Below are 19,978 nucleotides of genomic sequence, written 5' to 3'. Positions count from 1 at the left end.
AGGGGCTTTTGGAGGCAGTGAAGTCCTAGACCTCTGCCTTGGAGGAGGCAAGCTTGGACTTGTGAGAGTCACGCCCATGAAACCCTCTTCCGCAGGTAACAGTCAACGAACTTCCTCAAACCTGTGGCCTGTGCCAGGGCCTGTCCTGGGAAAGAAAATATTCTATGGGCAGAACAAACTCTAGAAGTTTAGAGCCAGAAAGCGGCCATGGGAGACCAGTGAATCTGACCCTCTTTTCCACCAATTAGAAATGTGAGGGCCGAGAGGTGAGGAGACTCACCAAGGTCACACAGCTGGCTTGAGCTGTGTCAGACCAGCCCAGGATCCAGGTGTCCTGGCTTCCGGGTCACAGCTCTCTCTGAGCTGCCTCCGAGTCGTTCAGATAGGTTCCCTACCCTGTGGACCCACCCATGTAGGTGTGAGCCCATATGTCTTATTAACAGACAAAAAAGTCTGAGGGAGAAAACTGATGCTTCCATCGGAGGTGGATGCAACGCCCCCTAGTGGTGGAATCCCCGTAGGTCTCAGTGCGGAGGCACCTACCTCTTCTCCCTGGAAGAAGCATGCTCTCTGCCTCACACCTGCCCTCCCTGCTGCTCCTAGGTTCCCTCCCTGAAGATGCCTTCCTTCATCCCCGGTCCAAAAGGGCCACCTCCCACCCACTGTCGCAGGCTCTCCCTTGTCCTTCTCAACTGCTCTTTAGATCACGTGCCTCTATTTGAAGTCCTATTTTACACGGGTGCACACACATATACTGCTTAAGTACATTGATTATTTACTGCTCATCTCCCCTCTCGGATGTAAACTCAGTGACTTCAGATGAATAATGTGTCCAACCCCAGTACCCAGTAGAGTGTCTGGTACATAGAAGGTGTCCCATAAAAATGTATTTAATTAACAAATAAATGAAAGATCGTGGCTTCAAATCCTGATTCATCTGTAAAACGAGTTATTGTGAAGATCCAGTTAAATAATATATGCAAAATGGTCCTGCCACCCGTCAAGGGTAAACAAATGAAAGGGGAAGGTTAGAATATGGGATTCTAGGGAGTGGCCACTTGGAGTGAGAGACTGGAAATTGTTAGCAAAAACAAGGGGCCTATGTCATATATCATGACAATAGTTAACATACATTTATATTGATTTGTTTCCTTTGTTTTATCCTTTCTTGTTTAAAAACAAAGACAAAAAATACCTGCTAATGGCACATAAAGACACACGTACAATTCAGCACAGTCACATAAACTAGGCATGTGTAGGTGACACCTTGACCTGGGTAGCTGCTAAAACTGGAATGAAAAGCTGATTTGCTAGCTGCCAACTTGACTCAGACATGTCAGAAGCATCCCTTGTTTACAAAATAAATACATTAAGATTGGTGAGCAAGAAGGCAAAAGAAAAACAAAAACAATAAAAAGCAGTCAGAAAAAAATGGCTGGGACATAAAAAGTCGATCATGCAAACCTAACCTTAGTAAGAGGGGGACACGCATTTCAGCCCCCCGTCTCAGTGTGGGAAACCTGATCACCACAACACGTGTGAGTGGCCATGCCGTCCTTAGGGCTGGGCTTTGAGGCCCCAAATTGAGCTAGGATTTAGGGACAGGAACTTTCCACACTGGAGCTTTTTTTCTGTTAATACACAGTTGGCCATAAGCCAGACTTGAGGGCTAAACTGAATTTTTAAAAATTATCCCTTTACCCTGGTACTTTTCATCAGTTGCAAGTCAGTGGGAAATTTAAAGACTGACTTTAAACATCTCTCAGCTTTTTGGTAACATTTTAAAAAAAAAGCATATATTAAGAGAAGTGGAGCAAATTCTAAATAAAGATAAGCCAATGAGATTGAGACAACTGGGAACAGTTTTGGGAAGCTGACCTTGAAAAGACAAGACATACATTGTTTCACTCAAAAATCATTTTCCCCTTAAATTTTCTAAAGAAAGCAGAGATCTTGCACGCTTGCAAGTGACCTGAAAAGCTAACCACATCTTAGAATGGCTATTCTTGGCTCTATCTTTAAAAGCCTAGAGAATTCACCATCAGAAAGAACTGAATGCTGTCATGGGTTTCAGCGAGGGGTTCCCCAAGGTCCTGGTTTCCTGGACATGAACCTGTCCTGAAGACAACTCCCGTCAGCCTGACTGTCAGCACCAGGACCTCTGGCTGCAGTAGAGGGGCTTGCTTTCACTCATGTAGGCCACTGAACTTCTTTTTTCCTTCTGTTCCCTGCAAAGTTTGTATGGGACAGAGTCCTTGCTATTTCCAAAGCTGATTTTCCTACCAGAAGAAGAAAAAAATTTGGCCTAAATCATGAGAGCCATTAGACTACTCTAAAGAGTGGAAAGACAGGTGTGGACTGTTGTTTGACCAGAAAAGATGGAGCCACTTAAGAAAAGAAGTGTCTGTGGGGGAATTGCCCCATCAGAGTGAAAGCACCCAGGAGCACCAGGCTCCAAGGCAGAGCTGAACCCTCACTCAAGCAGCTGATAATGCGATCTCTGACAGGGTGCTGAGCTCCCTGAAGCTCAGTTAGCTCCCCTGTGCAATGAGCCCTAATCACGTCTGCCCCAGTTGCCTGCTGGATTCAAGAAGGCAGAGAGAAAAGGGTTCACAAACCATTACTATTAGAAACTGAGAAGTAATTATTATAATAACCTACGTTCCACCATCTCCAGGAAGAATGAAGTAACTATAGTAGCTGCCGTGTTTGGGTAACTGTTTTGTACCATGCCTTTCCATCTCTGTGTTCCAAGCCTTACAATATAGTCGTAATTATCCCCATTTTACATGGTGGGCGTGACGGTGGGGGGGAGATTGAGAATCAGAGAGGGTGAGTGACCCTCCAAAGTCTATTCAGCCATTAAGAAGCAGAGCACGGCTTTGAACTCGGATCTGTCCGGCTCCTGCACTCTCTACAGCAGTCTGTCTCTAATGAAGAGGAAAAGGGCAAAAACGATACATTGGGGGTTAATGTTAAAAAAGAAAGATGACGGGGAGGATAGCGAAAAGCCTAAGAGGGCTTCTGAGGAAGACTGTTGAACTTTTATTTTATTTAATTTTATAATGGGGCAGGATCTCCTGGTGTCAGCAGCGTTCGGCTGTGAGCAGGGGCAGGAGAGGAACTGTGACCCCGGGTGGGCTGGGCTCCTGGAGCGCTTTCCGTGGAGAAAGGGTGACCCTACATCCCTCGCCCAGTGACTGACAGAGCCACGGGGACATGGCGCAGTGGCCAGCCAGGAGAAAGGCAGGTGCAGAACGTCAAGTCCACCTGGGGGTCCGGCTGGTCCCCAGGTCAGCAGTGAGTAGGTAGGGGATGAGCACCCTGCCTGGAAGGAACAGACTGAAATAGTTCCCTGGGGTAATAGACCGAGTCAACGGCGTCTGAGTGGCCCTGTGCACATCCAAGTGCCGCGTCTCTCTCCTCTCCTTTTCCCCTCCTCCCTCTGAGTGAACTTCTCTCCTCTGACCTTCCCGCCCTCCTTATTTCATGTGCACACGTTCCCCCGTCTCCCTCCCACCTCCCCCTCCACCGGCCTGACAAACTATCAGCGAATCCCTCAACAGCGCCATATCTAACTTTTTAATTCATTGCACGATTTATTTTTAGCCTGAAACAACTGCATCCTAAAAATGGAGTTCCTGATGAGACAGGGGCTGGGCAGAGCTATGCGAGGTATCTGGGGCTGGGCCGCCTAGCCTGGCTCTGGTTCTACACATGCATGGGTGTGAGCCTCTGCATGCTTCGCCCCAAGCCCACGATTACAGTCAGCAGCCGGAGAAGGTGAAGAGGGGGTTCTCGGGCCCAGGAAGGGCCAAGGAGAGAGACGAGATTGGCCTCTCTGCTCCCCACTGCTCCCAGCAGGTCCTCTAAGGCACCAGCCTCTTTCCTACACACGGTGTTTCTGGGAAAGAAAAACAAAACTTCGCCCAGATGAAGAGAACCCACCTGTTTATGGTGGCGGTCTACCTGCTGTCCTCCTGCAGGGCAGAGGAGGGGCTGAACTTCCCCACCTATGACGGCAGGGACCGCGTGGTCAGTCTAACCGAGAAGAACTTCAAGCAGGTTTTGAAGAAATACGACTTGCTCTGCCTCTACTACCATGAGCCCTTGTCTTCAGATAAAGTCGCGCAGAAACAGTTCCAACTGAAAGAAATCGTGCTGGAGGTGAGTGGGGGGCCCCCAGGCCATGTGGCCCAAGGGAGCGGGAGGTGGCCAGTGGTCGGCCTGGGAGGACCCGAGGGCGCTGAGAGTATATCCTGAAGTCTTGCCCCATTTCAGTCTCGGGCAAATCTGAAGATATTCTTGTTGCCAAGCTGGGATGTGTGAAAAACAGGGGTGGGTCCAGACTCTTAAGATGGGACAATTGAATGTGCTGCATGGTGCATAATAGTCTGTAAAGTCTGTCATCTGATGGTCCTCTTGATTTCTCAAGGGCAATAGTTCCAGCTACTCTTTTTCTCAGAGAATGTTAAAGCTATTGTTAAAAAGCCTGACTGAAATGAAATTCAGGGTTATTTGCAGGTTTCATTCGGCATGCTAATTTCCTACTCTTTGTTCGGTTAAGTCTCCCCATGATCCTGATGAAGCAGGAGTCATTTGACCTTGCCTGTCCTCGTGGGTCAGACGGGGAATATCACTAAACGATGAGCCTCTCTTGTGACTCGGTTTTAGTCAGCATCGCACAGTGTAGATGTGGGAAGATTTTAGCTGCGCGTTCATTAATGGGAATATTTCTTTTTCTCAGAAAGTTCTTGGTGTGAGTTCAGGGAAGATGCTGAAGTCAGTTCTTATTTAATCTGCATTACATGGCCTGTCCGTAAACCTGGCGCTGGGACCCGTTCTCTAATCCTGTGTGAGTGCCCCAGGAACTCGTCCCACAGTTCCTCCTGGACAGTTTCAGATCGCTTACACTCAGGAACACCTGTGAGTGCCAAGAATTCTAACAGGCACCAAGATCCCTTATCAGTCCCCAGGTCCGGCTCAGCCCAGGCACAAATCTGTGAAAAGGACTACTGGAGAACTACAGCAGTTTATTAACCGGCCCATCCAGAAAGCTCAGCTCAATCAGATGCCTTTTTTTCTTTCTTTTTTTCCAGTGTTATTGAGACCTAACTGACATACTTTATAATCAAAGACTCTGATGAACAGAATTACCATGTAAAACCCACGTGGATTTTAATTCTCAAGAAAAATTGGCTGTAATAAAATCCAGGAAAACCACCCCAAACACATCAAAATATCTTTGATAATTAAAAAAGTATTGCAGAATCCTGTGTCTCCCGATCATCATACACATATCTATTTTCAGAGGATTTATGTACGGCAGTGTGGTCATTACAGAGAGCTCTGGTGGACAAAAAACCTCTGTGGGTTACAAGTGAGGAGAAAGCAGGGACCGTTATTAGGTCTTTGTACTATATATACGGGAAAATTACAGGCTGCAGAAAACCAGGACATACAGCACAGCTGCTGCTCAGCCCATGAAATCCTCACTCACATGATTATCTCCATCTCAAACTGCCCTACTCGGTTATAGAGACATTTATGAAAAGTGAATTGAAGGCATAAGGATTCTACCATATATGCTCATCACTGTCCACTTAGCCTAGAACTCAAAAAGAATGCCAGTGCAAGCAATGACCCCATTTCTGATTCCCTGTTATATTAACACACATGCACACACACACACACACACTCACACACACATAAACTCCTCCAAGAATCTGTCTCCCCCAAAGATGAATTCTGTACTGCCAAGGAAAATCCTGAGAAGGAGCTTTGCCCTGGACTCACCATCCTTCCAGCCACCTTTGATTCAAGAGTGCCCGGCAGAGAGTGACAAGGGGGAAATTCAGCACAGGAGGTAGTCTGATGCCCCACAGACTCCTAAATCACTAAGGGAAAGAGATCACAGAACTTGGAGTCAGGAGTTCCTGATTTATATTTTGGCTTTGCCTCTACTGGACATATGACATAGGGCAGGTTACTTAATTTCTCTGAGCCTCATTTTCTTATCTATAAATCTGAAAAAAAATAACTATCATACAGGCTTATGAGATGATTAAATAATAATAATCAACATTTATTGAATGCTTCCTGTGTGCAGGGATTGTATGTGGTAGCTGGTTTGATCTTTACAGTGCTTCTCTGATGTAGATACAGTTACTATCCCCCTTTTACAGATGGGGAAACTGAGGCACAGAGAGGCTAAGTTGCCCAAGATCACTCTACTCGTGCAGGTGAAGGCAGTTTTAGCCCCTATACTGCGTTACTACTGGAATCAAATGAGACAATGTACAAGGAGTTGGTGGATACCCTGTTCAGTATTATTTCAAGAGTCTTCCTTAAATAGAGTACTCAGCCTGTGAGCCTGGGCCTGATGATGCCAGCTGTATCATCTGTATCAGCTGAGAGGCACGGAGCCCCAGAGGCACTGCTCATGCAAATATCCAAACCCTGGGGGAGGTAGGGCTCCCTCCCTGCGGGCCGGGGAGGGGAGGGGTGGGCCTTTGTTGAGATACCTGTCAGGTGCAGACTATTCCTCAGAATCCAGGACAAAACTGGTTCCAGGAATCCCATGACTGATAAGAGATGTGAACCTCTAAATTTTCTCTGTGGTCAGAAAAGCCTATTTTGTCCTCTTAATTCCCTGGACTCCAAACCTACACTAAGGAAAATATCCTGCCCATCCCAGAGCTGTGTCTGTTTGGGATAGAAGGAAGGAAGGAGACAGTGAAATCTCAGCCCTGGGCAGACAGCACAGGAAGGGGCGGGCTCCTTCCCTCCCAATAGTTTGGGAAGGTGGCTTTCTTTCTTCTTTTTGTATTTTTGGATTTTATTTTATTTACTTTTTATACAGCTGGTTCTTATTAGTTATCTATTTTATACATATTAGTGTATATATGTCAATCCCAATCTCCCAATTCATTCCACCACCACCCCCCCGGGGAAGGTGGCTGTCCATCTTTTTTATCATAACTCACTATGACCTAATGTGTACAGACACATACACAGGTGAAACAAAAGTTTCATAGGACAACACATTATTATTTGGGGAATACTTGGATTTAAAATACTTTTGTCTTCTATTTTATGGTTATTTTCTATTCTTCTATTGTATTTCATTAAAAAAATACTAATCCCAACCTATTAAAATGATTTCCCTCTCCGGTGATGAGTTGCCATCCTCAGGTTGAAAACCCTGGGGAATTTCTAAGGGTTAGAAGGTTAGGAATTAGAAGTTCATAACTTGTCACATAAAGGCCATCCCATTCTGATAAAAAAATCCAAAGGTACTATGGTCAGTGTTTTGTCTGCTGCTGTAAGGACTGACGTTGAAACACCCAGAAACAGCCCCATCCACAGGGTAAGGCGGTCACTGCCTGACTTGGGGCCTTGAAATGCAGATCATTTGGTCATACATCTGTCACTTACTCTAGGTTGGGCCTCGGGGTGCACGGGAACGTGAGGCACTCAGATGGCTCATAGCCTGCTGTGGAAATTACAGTGCAATACAAATGAAAAGCCACAGTGCAATGGGGTCACTGTAATAGTAGGGCAACATAAGGTCCTCTGGGAGTGCAGAGGAAAGAGGAAGCACCCTGCCCTCTGGGAGAGATGTGGAAGGCATGACAAGGAAGAGATGATTTGTGAAAATGAGTAGAATTTACCAGACAAATAAGTGAGGGTCGGGGAGGGAACCGCAAGAGCTAAGGTTCTGATAGCTCCCAAATCTTTTTCCACCCCACTAGCTTTTTCCTAAAATTTGGCCACGAGGGCCTCGTTCCTTTAGGTAAAATTTTTATCCCTACTTAGTCAAGCCCCTCTGGGAGAAGCCGTCATTTAAGACATTGCTATCCATTTACACTTCCATCTGATCAAGTTTGAGTTTTGTGTTGAGAGCAGGGTTTGATAAAGGGAAGAGGAGAAAGGGAAAAATATGAGGCCATTAAAAGCTTAGGCAGGAAAAGGACAAGTCAAATGGCACCAGGAGGCATCACACTCAAAATTTGCTTTGCGTTTGGTTGGGGTCTAAGTCCGGGGGACCGCAGTGTTGGTGCATTGTATGTAGCTCTATACAGATGTTCTGTAAATGCTTGTTGAATAAATGAGCAAAGTGTTAGAGCTCAAAAGAACCTTGTGAACCATCTAGATTTTTCTGAACCTCTCATGTCATACATGCAGCCTTGCAGTGTTGTGACTTACACAGCTGGTAATCCTGATTCTTGGTTGGGCATTTCATCCACAAAGTAACAACACACTAGTGTAAGAATATGTTAGACTATGTGGAAAAGACAAAGCAGGCAATAAGAACTGCCACCCAGAGCTAAACATGGTTAATGTTCTGATAGAGTTCCTTCCAGTAGTTTTTTCTATGCATAAAATCACGTTTTCCAATTAGGGTTATACCATTTTTATAGTTTTGTTTCCTGCTTATTTCGTTTCAGTATATTGTGAGTGTTCCTATGTCACTAAATAGCTTTAAATTCTTGACAAACATAATGTTAATGCTGGCATAGTATTCCATTGTATGATCATACATATTTTTAAGATAATTTCTCTGGTTTTTTCCTTTTAATTAAAAAAAATTTTTTTATTGGAGTATAGTTGATTTACAATGTTGTGTTAGTTTCAGGTGTACAGCATAGTGAATCAGTTATACATATACATATATTCACTCTTTTTTAGATTCTTTTCCCATATAGGCCATTACAGAATTTCTCTCTTTTTGGATACTGACACAATTTTCAGGTTTTAAAAACCTTTGTCTATTTATATTTTTATTGTTGTTTTAATGGACATTCTTTGATTTCTAGCTAGGCTGAATTATTCTTTTCTTTTTTTTTTTTTTTTTTTTTTTTTGCGGTATGCGGGCCTCTCACTGTTGTGGCCTCTCCCATCGTGGAGCACAGGCTCCGGATGCGCAGGCTCAGCGGCCATGGGTCACGGGCCCAGCCGCTCCGCGGCATGTGGGATCTTCCCAGACCGGGGCACGAACCCGTGTCCCCTGCATCGGCAGGCGGACTCTCAACCACTGCGCCACCAGGGAAGCCCTAGGCTGAATTTTTCATAAAATTATTTGCTATTTACATTTTTTCTTATTTTTCTATGCCTTTTCCCCATTTTTTCTATTGAGGTGTCAACTCAGATTATAAAGGGAGTTGCAATTTTGTATACTATTTCCTTCAGCTTTGGCCAAGTCAGCAAATGTAGTCATACCACAATGGCTGAATCCTGTTAATACTGCAGGACTCAGAGACACAAGAGGAGGATACGGGCACTGAATCTAATTCTTCCTTGCTCCTTTGTTGCTCGCTTCCACCTTCGCCTTGAAACTGCAGTGCAAGTGCTATGCCTATCATGTTCTATAAATATTGCCAGAGAAAGTCCTCCCACATTCGACATCACTGACCTCTCTCAGGTTGGAATGCTTGAGAGGTGGTGTGCTCTAACATGAGCTTCCAAATCAGATAGACCTGGGTTTAATTCCCAAGGAAGTCTGTCTGTGTTCAGGCTCCTTACTTATGATGTGAGATGCTGGAGATGGCGTGAGGATTCAGTGAGGCAGGATGGCAAGAGCTCAGCTTCTGGCACACAGAAGGTACTGGATAAATGCTGACTCCTTTCAGCCCTCACCCCCTTTCAGTCAGGATTTTAGATACAGCCCAGCCTAACCCATCACTTTAGAGACTGAGGACCCCAGGCCACTTTCAGAGAGCTCAGGATTGGTGATGTGATGCCATGTTGCTTATTCACAGCCAGCCACGCCCAGAAAGGTGGAGTGACTTTCCCTGATCACAGACCCTCTCCCTCTGATCACCAGGGCTTACGGAGCCTGTGTCTGATAGATTCAACAACATCATCAGCGTCAGTTCTTAAATTAGGCCCCTTCCACATTTTCAGTCACAATGCAGCCTGCTTCCATTTAAGAAGTTCTTCCATTTCCTTCAGGCTCCTTCTAACTCACTCTTTCTCTCCTTGGGGACATATGTTGGAGTTCTCCCCCTAGATTGGAAGCTTCCTGAAGGCAACTGAATTCAAAGCAAACCTGGTAAAGGGTGATGTTAAAAAAAAAAAAAGAAAAAAAAACCAGAGATGGAATCAAGTTCCTATGCAGAAGGACAAAAAAACTGCTTGTGAGCCAAAAACACAACTGAATGAATGACCTGGTCATGTGACAGAGGATGCCTTGATGTCAGAAGGAACCCCAGCAGTATGGTGTCCACATTGTGAGTTCCTGAGCTTGCTGGAAACGGTGTCATGGTCCTGCCAAATGCCTAGGCCAGGTGTGGGGAACCATTTACTTGTTCCTCTTCCCCTCCTACCTTCACACAGATCTTATCCCCCAGTCCAAGGCCCATTTCCTTTCCTCTACACCACTCCACCTCTAGGAAACCAGCATTCCAACCTGAAAAAGAAGGAAGGAAAAGGTGAAAACTTTCCCTAGTGAGCTTCATGCTTACGTAGAAATGATTTCATGGCCACTTAAACATCTCTAGAGGGAAAGGAGAAAGGAGGCCTCAGTATCGCTGGGCACTCTGATCACATTCATCTCCAGAGCTGAGGCTGTGCGCTGTGTATGTATGTCCTATGGGAGCAACGAAACACACCAACCTGTAACCAATATACATTTACAGGATTAGGAAAAACTACAGGGAATTTTTCTCAGGCAAGTTAGTGAGTGTTTCAGACCATGAAAATACGTACTGTGAATCCTTGAATAGAAATATTCATTCGTCAAATATTTTTTGCTCTTAGTGAGACTCTCAGGAATCATAGCATGAATGAATGAGTCACTGAATAGATGGTGAACAAGCAATGCTTTCCACACTGTGAACAGTAAATATCACTTCATTTGTTTAGGGTGACTGGTCCCTGGGACTGGCAGGCAACCTGAGGTCCTGGCACAGAAATAGCCACATCATCCCGGTAGTTGCCCGCCAGGTTGACCAGCTGCACCTGTTGTTTCTCGGGAGGTCCGAGGCTGCTTCCCCTCTGCATCCCCTCTGATGCTTCCCCAGAGGATCCCCTCTGCAGGGCCTTCTGCTCTTCCTGCTTAAGGAGGTCCCACTTCGCTCACCACAAAAAAGCCACTGCCATCCCCACACATGACCTGCCCAGGGGCTCTCTCCCAAGCCCTCTTGGGTATCAAGTGGCAAGATCACTACCTAAAAATTATTGGAAATGGCCTGTCCACCAGCAGGGAGGGTTATTGTTGTGACTGATTGTCCAGGGCTGGTAAGCAGGTTATTTCCCAATACTTTTTAGATGGTGATTCCAGAACAGATCATCCATTAGGCCCTACAGGGGAGGAGGAGGCTGGTTCCATCATCTATGGCAGAACCAAGAATCTGAATCCGTGCAATGCAGGTTTCTGGGTTCTGCTAAGTGTCCTAATGCTGCTGCTCTCAGTCTGCCAAGGCCCACAACAGACTGAGCTCCCTTCTCTACTCAGGTCTCAGTTTCCTAATCAATCTATATATCAGTGAGAAATCTTTGGTGGGGTGACTGCAGCCACTTTAGGCTCTGCCATACGCCCAGGGTCGTCGACATGACTTTTGTGCACAGCCATCCTCGTGTATCCAACTTCAGATGAGGTCGCAGTGCTTGGGCAAAACAGACAGCTGCGGGTCAGAGTAACTGAATTTCTCTTTCATTTACTATTTGGTCCTGGGCATGTCACAAATATGCATCACAGTTTACTCATCTAAAAAATCAACTGTGTGCTTTCTACCTCAGTGAATTAAGAGAATTCAATGAAAACAGGCGAATAAAAGTTTCTCATAAGATTATAAGAAGCTGTACAAGTGTCAGGTATTATTACTTTGTTACATTGTTTACTATTTGGGAACTATGTAGACTGCTGAGTGCCTGAAATACAGCTGGTGCTTATCAAATGCTAATTCCCTTCACCTGTCACTTGAAATGTAGCCCCTGTTCTTGGCCAGTTGCAGTAGTTCTCAACCTTGGCTGCACGTGGGACTCACCTATGGAGTTTTAAGAAACACCTATGCCTGGGTCTTTCCCACCCCACCCTCCACCAGCACTGGTTTAACTGGTCATAGGGGAAGGGATGGTATCCAGGTGCTACAGTTTTTAAGAGCTCCTTGGGTGATTCTAATGTGCAGCCAAGTTTGTGGACCACTTGAGGCTTGATGCTCAAAATGTGGACGGCAAACCACACCAGTGGCAATGGTATAACCAAGGTGTTTGTTACATTTAAACAGGATCCACAGGTGATTCATAGGCATGTTAAAGTTTGCAAAGCACTATACTGGTCTGTTGGGTTGGAGAAATTTTCCAGATGACCATAATCATGTTGCACCTGCTTGACCTTTGGTCTGTTGACTCTCCTGAATGACAATGGACCTGTCAACATTCCTCTGATTTGGAGAACTGCTGAGACGTGAAGTTGGTTTGGGGGCTGCAGGGATTCAGGTCTGCTCTAGGGACTCTGCCAGGTCTCCCAGTCTTTTCCCATGGTCCCCTCACTCACACAGTCCGTGATTAATGCTTTGGACCTCCTAAGAAAGGGAAGATCTGGGCCCATGGGAAGCCTCCCCCTCCTTGAGAGGTTTTCAGTGGAATTACAGGGGTTTCTAAGGCCAGATCAGAAGGTGCCTTAAAGAATCTTAGGTCAGGGTCCAGGATTTACCTTCAGAAGGGGAGGAAAAGCAACTATTTGGTTGCCATGGCACACTTCCCTTTTCTCCAAAAGAGATGACAAATCTGAGAACCCTGAGGTTATATGAATATGAGATACTAACATGTTAGCATGCTTAACAGAAAAGTATGGGAAAGCTGCTCAGAGAAAACTGGTGAGTGTTCTATAACTTGGAACTAGGTCTTGTGAACACCCAAATAGAAATATTCATTCTTTCATTTATTTGTCAAATATTCATGCACTGCTTACTTAGAAAATGCAGATGACATGGTCCCTGGTAACTAAGGAGTTGGTCTTCTTTTGTTGATGATGAGAACTCACTTCCTTTAGGTCTATGCTTAAGTGTCATCTCATGAAAGAAGTTATCTTGACCACCTATATAAATCACACTCTCCAAGCACCCCCTTATCCCTTCACCCTTACTTTATTCTTCTCCATAGCCCTTGGCTGACATAGTGCATATTGTTCTACACTGCTGTAGAGTGTAAAACCCACAGAGACAAGGACTTTGTTCTCTTCATTGCTGTACTCCAGCACCTAGATCAGTGTCTGAGTCTCAGTGGGCTCTCAACAGTGTTTGCTGAATGAATGTTAAATGAACAGAAGAGGATGGAGGGGTATGGAAATGGCACTTATTATGAACTTACCATAAAACATGTCCAATATGGGTGCTTTGCATATGTCATTCTGTTGAATTCTTACAACGTATTCTCACATTATGTACAAAGAAATGATTCCATAGAGTTGAGTAGAAATTGCCCAAAGTCACAAAGCTATAAAACGGCACAGCATGAAGCAGGATTTGAACCCACATCTACCTGTTTCCAAACATCATGTTCCTTCCACTACACCAAGGAGCTGGGATTGCTGAATTGGATCGCTTCCTGTTTGTAAGCAGTGCCAACTTACAAAAGGACAAGTGTCTCTAGTTTGAATTCTGGATTTTCACCCACACTTAAGCAGTGTTTAATTTCACAACTGGACTATGTGTTGAGCTGAAGTGACTGGTGTGAGTAGAGGGACTAATGCTTAGCACCACCTACTTGGTATTTCATAAATGTTGGGTGGGTGGGTAGAAGGATGGCTGGAGAGAAAAGAAAAAAGCATGGAATTATAGATTCATTGCCTATATTGGAAATATATTCCTCCTTGATATCTTTTAAAAATTAAATCAGTTTTTAAAAAAGAATTGAGTGGAAATGTGAAAAATTAAACTGAATCTGTCAGATTCAGGGAACTGTTTGTCATCCCTGCTTAATCCTGCTGAAATATGGGTAAAACAGATTTTTTTTTTTAACCGTGGGACTCTCAGTCCAAAATACATACACAGTATGAGCAGAAACCTCTGGGCTCTCTAAGGCTGATGCTGCCTTCAAACCTATTTAGCACTGGCAAATGTCCCAGTGGTTGCATTTCCAAACCTCAAGAGAGGAAGGCAAAATGAAATCTTTGGAGGCAAGTGAATCCACAGATGGGATGATGTGGGAACACTGGGCAGAGAATCGCAACACACACAGGATTCAGGTATTTCTTCCAACTGTTCACTGCCCAAAGATGGGATTCTCCAAACTCGCACCTGCTGCACTTGGAAAACTCAGGCTTATTTTTGTTTGGCTTTGAGACTAAATCCTCGCGTAGAGCCAGTGCTCTCAGAAGATGAATGCCCAGGCTCACTCTTAAGTTGCACTTCTCCTTAGAGCCCATGTGCCACTGAACTTTTTGATGCGTGTTTGCTCTGCACTTCTCAGTAATAAAACTAGAGCCTGGGGTGAGATGGTGAAAAGACAAGAAGTGCTATGGTAAGAGTGTGGATTGAGTTGATTACAGTTAAATTTTCTCTTCCATACACAAAATTAATACGGAAATAGAGATTTTACAAAATGGCAAATACAGTGTTGATTCAGAAGCTTTTAGACCATTGGAACCTTCTTCTCTCACTCCTCCCACCCGCAAAAGCCCTCGATAATATTCAAGCCCAAATAGGATATCTAGTCATCATATCCTTGAAGCAGACCTCCTCCCAAAGTTATAAATTTCTAAATGGAGATATGAGAGACTGCAAAAGTCACTGTGATAAAAGTATTATAAGGCTAATTGTAGTGTAAAGCAGTAAAATAGAAACAAACAAAATCTGTTTCAGAATCACAAGATTTTTCTTTAAAAGCAGCAGCCCTGGGCTTCCCTGGTGGCGCAGTGGTTGAGAGTCTGCCTGCCGATGCAGGGGACACGGGTTCGTGCCCCGGTCCGGGAAGATCCCACATCAGCTGGGCCGCTGAGCCTGCGCGTCCGGAGCCTGTGCTCCGCAACGGGAGAGGCCACAACAGTGAGAGGTACTGTGCGTACCTTTTTCCGCGTACCGCAAAAAAAAAAAAAAAAGCAACAGCCCTATTCACTTGCAGTTTGAGCTTCACTGGTTGGTGTGGAGTATTTTTGCATAATTATCAGCTCAGCCTTAGCATCTAAAATGACTTGTTCCAAAGAATCTGAAAAAGGATATATATACATAATATATATATGTTATATATATTATATATCATATACCTGTACAACTGAATCACTTTACTGTACACCTGAAACTAATACAACACTGTAAATCAATTCTATTTCAATTTAAAAAATGAAAATAGGATGTATTGCAAAAAAAAAAAAAAAATGACTTGTTCCATTAAAAAAGCCAGTCCCCACAAAGTACTGCATCTGTACAATGAAGCCTCTGAGGTTCCCTCTTCTGTAGACTGAATGTGGTTTGATCCAGATAAGCCATTTCTGTCTGGAAAGACACGCAGGAACATGGCCAGAGCACCATCTTGCTGTGCGATGGGCTGGGCAGGCCAGAGCCACTTCTCAGTGCCCAGAGAGCCTGTTCCAGGAGTGCCCGCCTGCTGCCCGGTGCCCCAAGCCAGGCAGAGCTCTCCTCACCATCTACCGTGTGCTGGGCAGGGAGACGGGCCAGCAGATACTCTTTCACACGCTCACCTGCCTCTACCTTACACTGCCCTGGCTCAGCACCCCAAGCCATTCCATAGCCTGGCCATACACACCCAGCTTCCCTGTGAAGGAACTGAGAGCATTTCCTGAACCCAAAGGAAAGAGTGAATACAACCCATAAACAGAAGCCAGCACCATGCCCAGCAATGCAAGAAGCACACACTTAGGAGGGAGACCCCGTGGGTCTGAGTCTTTACACTGTCCAGACAGTTGGCAGGTCACTGAGTTGCTCAAGGCTGAGCTCCTTCCTTTGTAAAATAGAGACCACCAACCCCTTGTCCCAGGGTTCTTCTGAAGAGAAAAGAGGGGTGTGTGTAAAGTGAACGGCCCATGTCTGGTGCTCAGGAAGGGACTATTCTCGAATGTATTGTGTATGTGAAAGTACATTGAAAACTAACTCTCAGGTTAGTTATACGTGGCATTTGTTATCATTAGCAGATGTTATCAAAATAAACACTAGTCAGACATTTTGTAAAGTTCAGCCAAGCAGCAGCAGGTTTCTCTTCTGCTTTTTAATGTGCGCTTTGGGGGAGATGCAGCAAAGAGGCCTGTCTGCCATCATTTTACAGTTAGAAAGGCTCTCCCAGCTGCAGCCTCCATCCTTCCCTCTGATTTTCTTTTTTTTTTTTTCTTTTGCGGTACGCGGGCCTCTCACTGCTGTGGCCTCTCCCATTGCGGAGCACAGGCTCCGGACGCGCAGGCTCAGAGGCCATGGCTCACGGGCCCGGCCGCTCCGCGGCATGTGGGATCTTCCCGGACCGGGGCACGAACCCGTGTCCCCTGCATCGGCAGGCAGACTCTCAACCACTGCGCCACCAGGGAAGCCCTGATTTTCTTTTTTTTGAGGAAGTGCACCAACCTATGGAAAGTCTTGTTAGAAAAGGGATAGTCTCTCTCTGGCTGCAGGAATGCAGTGGATAATGTGTGGGACTCTTCCCAGGAAGGGGGTTACCAAGGGGTGTCGACATTTGGGCTATCAGACTGCATTTTCACAGGCTCTTGGGAACAGAACTCTGCTGCGAAAAAATTGGAAAAGGGCATGGCCTCACCCCCATGTCAGTCAAATCCATTTTTCCCCCCAAAATTCCATTGCTATAATATTTTTAGTACAAACAACAGAAAACAAAAAAAGCAAACCCTGGACTCCAGGAACAGCCTCCCTCAGTCAGTCATTTTGGACATTACAAAATGCTACCCAGGGAGATTGTGTTTATATGTTAGAGACAGTTGTAAGGTGGTAGTTCTCAGTGTGTGGACCCAGGACCCGCAGCATGAGCATCTTCTGAGACCTAGTCAGACATGCACACTTGTAGGTCCCATCCCAGGCCTGCCGAATTAGGAATTCTGGGTTGGACTCAGCAATCTGGGTTTTTACAAGGCTTCCCTCCAGGTAATGCTGACGCAGGCTCAGATTCAAGAATCACCGGCTTGGGTAATGAGGTTGCCCTATAGTGAATTTATAGGGAACAAACATTCATAAGCACTTGCATACATGTTACTCCTGCAAGAATTAGATCTTGTATTTTCAGATTAGAAAATTGAAATCAGAGAAGTTGTGACCTGCCCAGAGTCTCATACCTGATAAGTGGCAGAGCCAGGATTTGGGCCCAGGTCCCTCTGAGGCCCAGATGAAGGGAATGTAATGTAATGGATGAAAGCTTGGGCCCTGGAGCCAGAGTGTCAGGGTTGGAATCCCAGCTGTGTCACTTAAATGCTGTGTGGCTCTGGGCAAGCTGGTTAACCTCTCTGTGCCTCTATTTCCTCATCTCAAACTTCTACTTCATGTGGGTTTTGTGAAGATTCGATAAGATAATTCATGTAAGGTGTTGGAGCAGTATCTGGCATATAGCAAGCACTCAATAGACACTATTTTTTTTTTTTTTTTTTTTTTTGCGGTACGCGGGCCTCTCACTGTTGTGGCCTCTCCCGTTGCGGAGCACAGGCTCCGGACGCGCAGGCTCAGCGGCCATGGCTCACGGGCCCAGCCGCTCCGCGGCATGTGGGATCTTCCTGGACCGGGACACGAACCCGTGTCCCCTGCATCGGCAGGCGGACCCTCAACCACTGCGCCACCAGGGAAGCCCTAGACGCTATTTTTGTTGTTGTTGTTATACTGCTTCTCAATGTGGTGGAGTGGAAAGAACACATAGCAATGACCTTTGGGTCTTTTCCTTGGCCTTGGCCAAGGTGATAGCCCAAAAGTGCCAATAAAAACAATCAACAGCCTCCCTTTCCCTCAAGGCTCTTTTAGAAGCCTCCCAGTCCAGCCCCAAGAGGCCCCAATGTTCACTTGAATCTCATAAAATAGCTCTTCCATTCCCTTGCCTGCCTCTTGCATGGACACATCATGTGCCAACCCCCCAGCTATACATAGCCCGGGCCTCATCTGAGGGCGGTGGAAAGTGACAGATTACCGGAGATAAACGTCAGCTCTCCGGTTTCAGTGGAGGACACAAACAGTAGTTGAATTGCTTGACGTGTGGCCAGATGGTATCAGGGACAGTGGGTGAAAAGAGCCGTTTGGCTCTTGGCTTACATGGAAAGAGCAGGGTTGCAGCCAGGGTATTTTTAATGACTGGCCTGAGGGACATTCACTTGGAGCAAAGGTCTGTGACATTTTCCCCCAAATTTCTCAGCCCTTGATTTTTTTCAGATTCTTGACCCTGCAGAAAGTAACCCTCCCTCAGCTCCCTTTAATAAGCAAACACTCCCTTGTCTCTGCTACCGCATGCCTCCCCAGCTTCCTCTGACCACGAAGCAAATCAGTCTTTCTCCTCCAGGAAGACCATTCTTGGGAAGTGGTACAAATGTATCTTTCTTCCTGTCCGTCCTTGGGTTAGGGCTGAGATGTCCCACAAAGGGACTGGACTTGGAGGGACACACATAGACAGAGAGGGCATCTTGCATGTCCTGTCCTCTGAGGCCAAAGGGAATGTGTCCCCTGGCGCTGCTGTGTTCATACCCCCTTCCCTTCGTGGCAAACTTTTTGACCAAGTGATCCACACCTGCTCTAATGTGTCCTTGCCACCCACTCTCCGGCCACACTCTCACTGCTTTAGCTTCTGTCCCAGCTCCTCGCTAAAGGTCACCCATGTCTTACTATCCTGAAAGGAGAGACCTCACAGTGGTCCCAACTCTGTGACTCCCCGCAACACTTGATCTGACCACCTGCTCGTTCTCAAGCTGCTCATGACTTTGGAGTCATGAGACTGTGTTCCTTGGCCTCCTACTTCTCCCACAGACCTCTCTGCCTCAGCACAGCCTCCTTTTCTCACCTCCTACAAGGCGGCCAGTCCTGGACCCTGTAGTTTTCTCGTACACTTTCCTCACTCCTTCACCCCTCACTTGCACAGTGCCTTTAGGGCCTCTCCCCCAAGCTCCAGGTTGGCACCTCCAGCTCTTGGCTGGATTTCCATGGCCATGAACTCATTGCATCTAAATCCAAGCTGAGAAGCTGGCTTGTGGTTCTGGCATGCCCTCCTGACATCTGTTTGCCCTTCACTCTGTTCCCTGGCTGGAGACCCTGGAATCATCTTGCCTCCTTCTCTCCTTGGTTCCCCCCAGCTTCTCCAAGGTCATGAAATAGTTACCAGGTCTGAATGATTCTCAACCTCTAACATTACCTCACAAGTTACTTCATGTGCTGCCTTAGCTGGAGACCAGTCTTCTCCCACTCAGTCTCCCAACTGGTCACCTTTGCTTCTATCTGTCTGGTCTACGCCCTTAGATCAACCCTCTCCGAACTCAAATTAGCCATATTGTTCTTCTACTCAAACATCTCCCAAATCAGAACTGCTAGTCCTAATATTCCAAGTCCTACGCGCTCTTTTTCTAACATGCCTTAAATACACTACGCCTTTCAGCTCCCCTGAGAAGCCCTCTGCTCGAGGACAGAAGCCTCTTCTCTTACACTCACACTGTGCATTTGCCCCTCCAAACCTTCACCTATTTATGCTGCTTTTTCTTCCTTGGATGTCTTTGCTGCTCTCCTCTGCCTATCTAGGCACTCCTCCTCTTTCAAGGTCTAGCTGGTCTCCCCTCTTTCTTCCATTCATTTATTTAATAAACTAATATTTTTGAGCTCTCCTCTGCTCAGGTACTGTACTGGGTGCTGGAGATAGTGTATGGAGAAAAGCAGACAGGGACATGGAGCTTACAGGCTCGCACGTGGATAGCTGATAGACAAATGATCGTATAAGTGAACATGTACTTACAAACTGAGAAAGAGCTGTGAAGGCAAAGCACAGGGCACTATGGACAAGTGTAGAAAGGGCACCCAATTTAGATTGGGAGTCAGGAAATGCCTTTTGAGCAACTGACATT

The 19,978-nt window shown here is 45.9% G+C and overlaps 1 protein-coding gene across 1 annotated transcript in view; it reads left to right on the top strand.

Annotated features, from left to right (window-relative positions):
• Window positions 1-3,632: 3,632 nt before the first annotated feature.
• The window catches only part of CASQ2 (calsequestrin 2), a gene marked incomplete at its 3' end in the record, with an annotated part of 62,923 nt that continues 46,577 nt past the window's right edge, over window positions 3,633-19,978 (top strand). Inside the window, exon 1 of the mRNA XM_082615084.1 lies at window positions 3,633-4,167. Within this exon, the coding sequence (XP_082471210.1) occupies window positions 3,934-4,167 (234 nt within the window). The 5' untranslated portion in view covers window positions 3,633-3,933. The remainder of the gene's footprint in view (window positions 4,168-19,978) is intronic.

Source organism: Mesoplodon mirus (genome assembly GCF_964341445.2).
Source record: "Mesoplodon mirus genome assembly, chromosome: 3".
Classification (NCBI taxonomy): domain Eukaryota; kingdom Metazoa; phylum Chordata; class Mammalia; order Artiodactyla; family Ziphiidae; genus Mesoplodon; species Mesoplodon mirus.
This window is presented reverse-complemented; position numbering and strand designations above follow the sequence as displayed.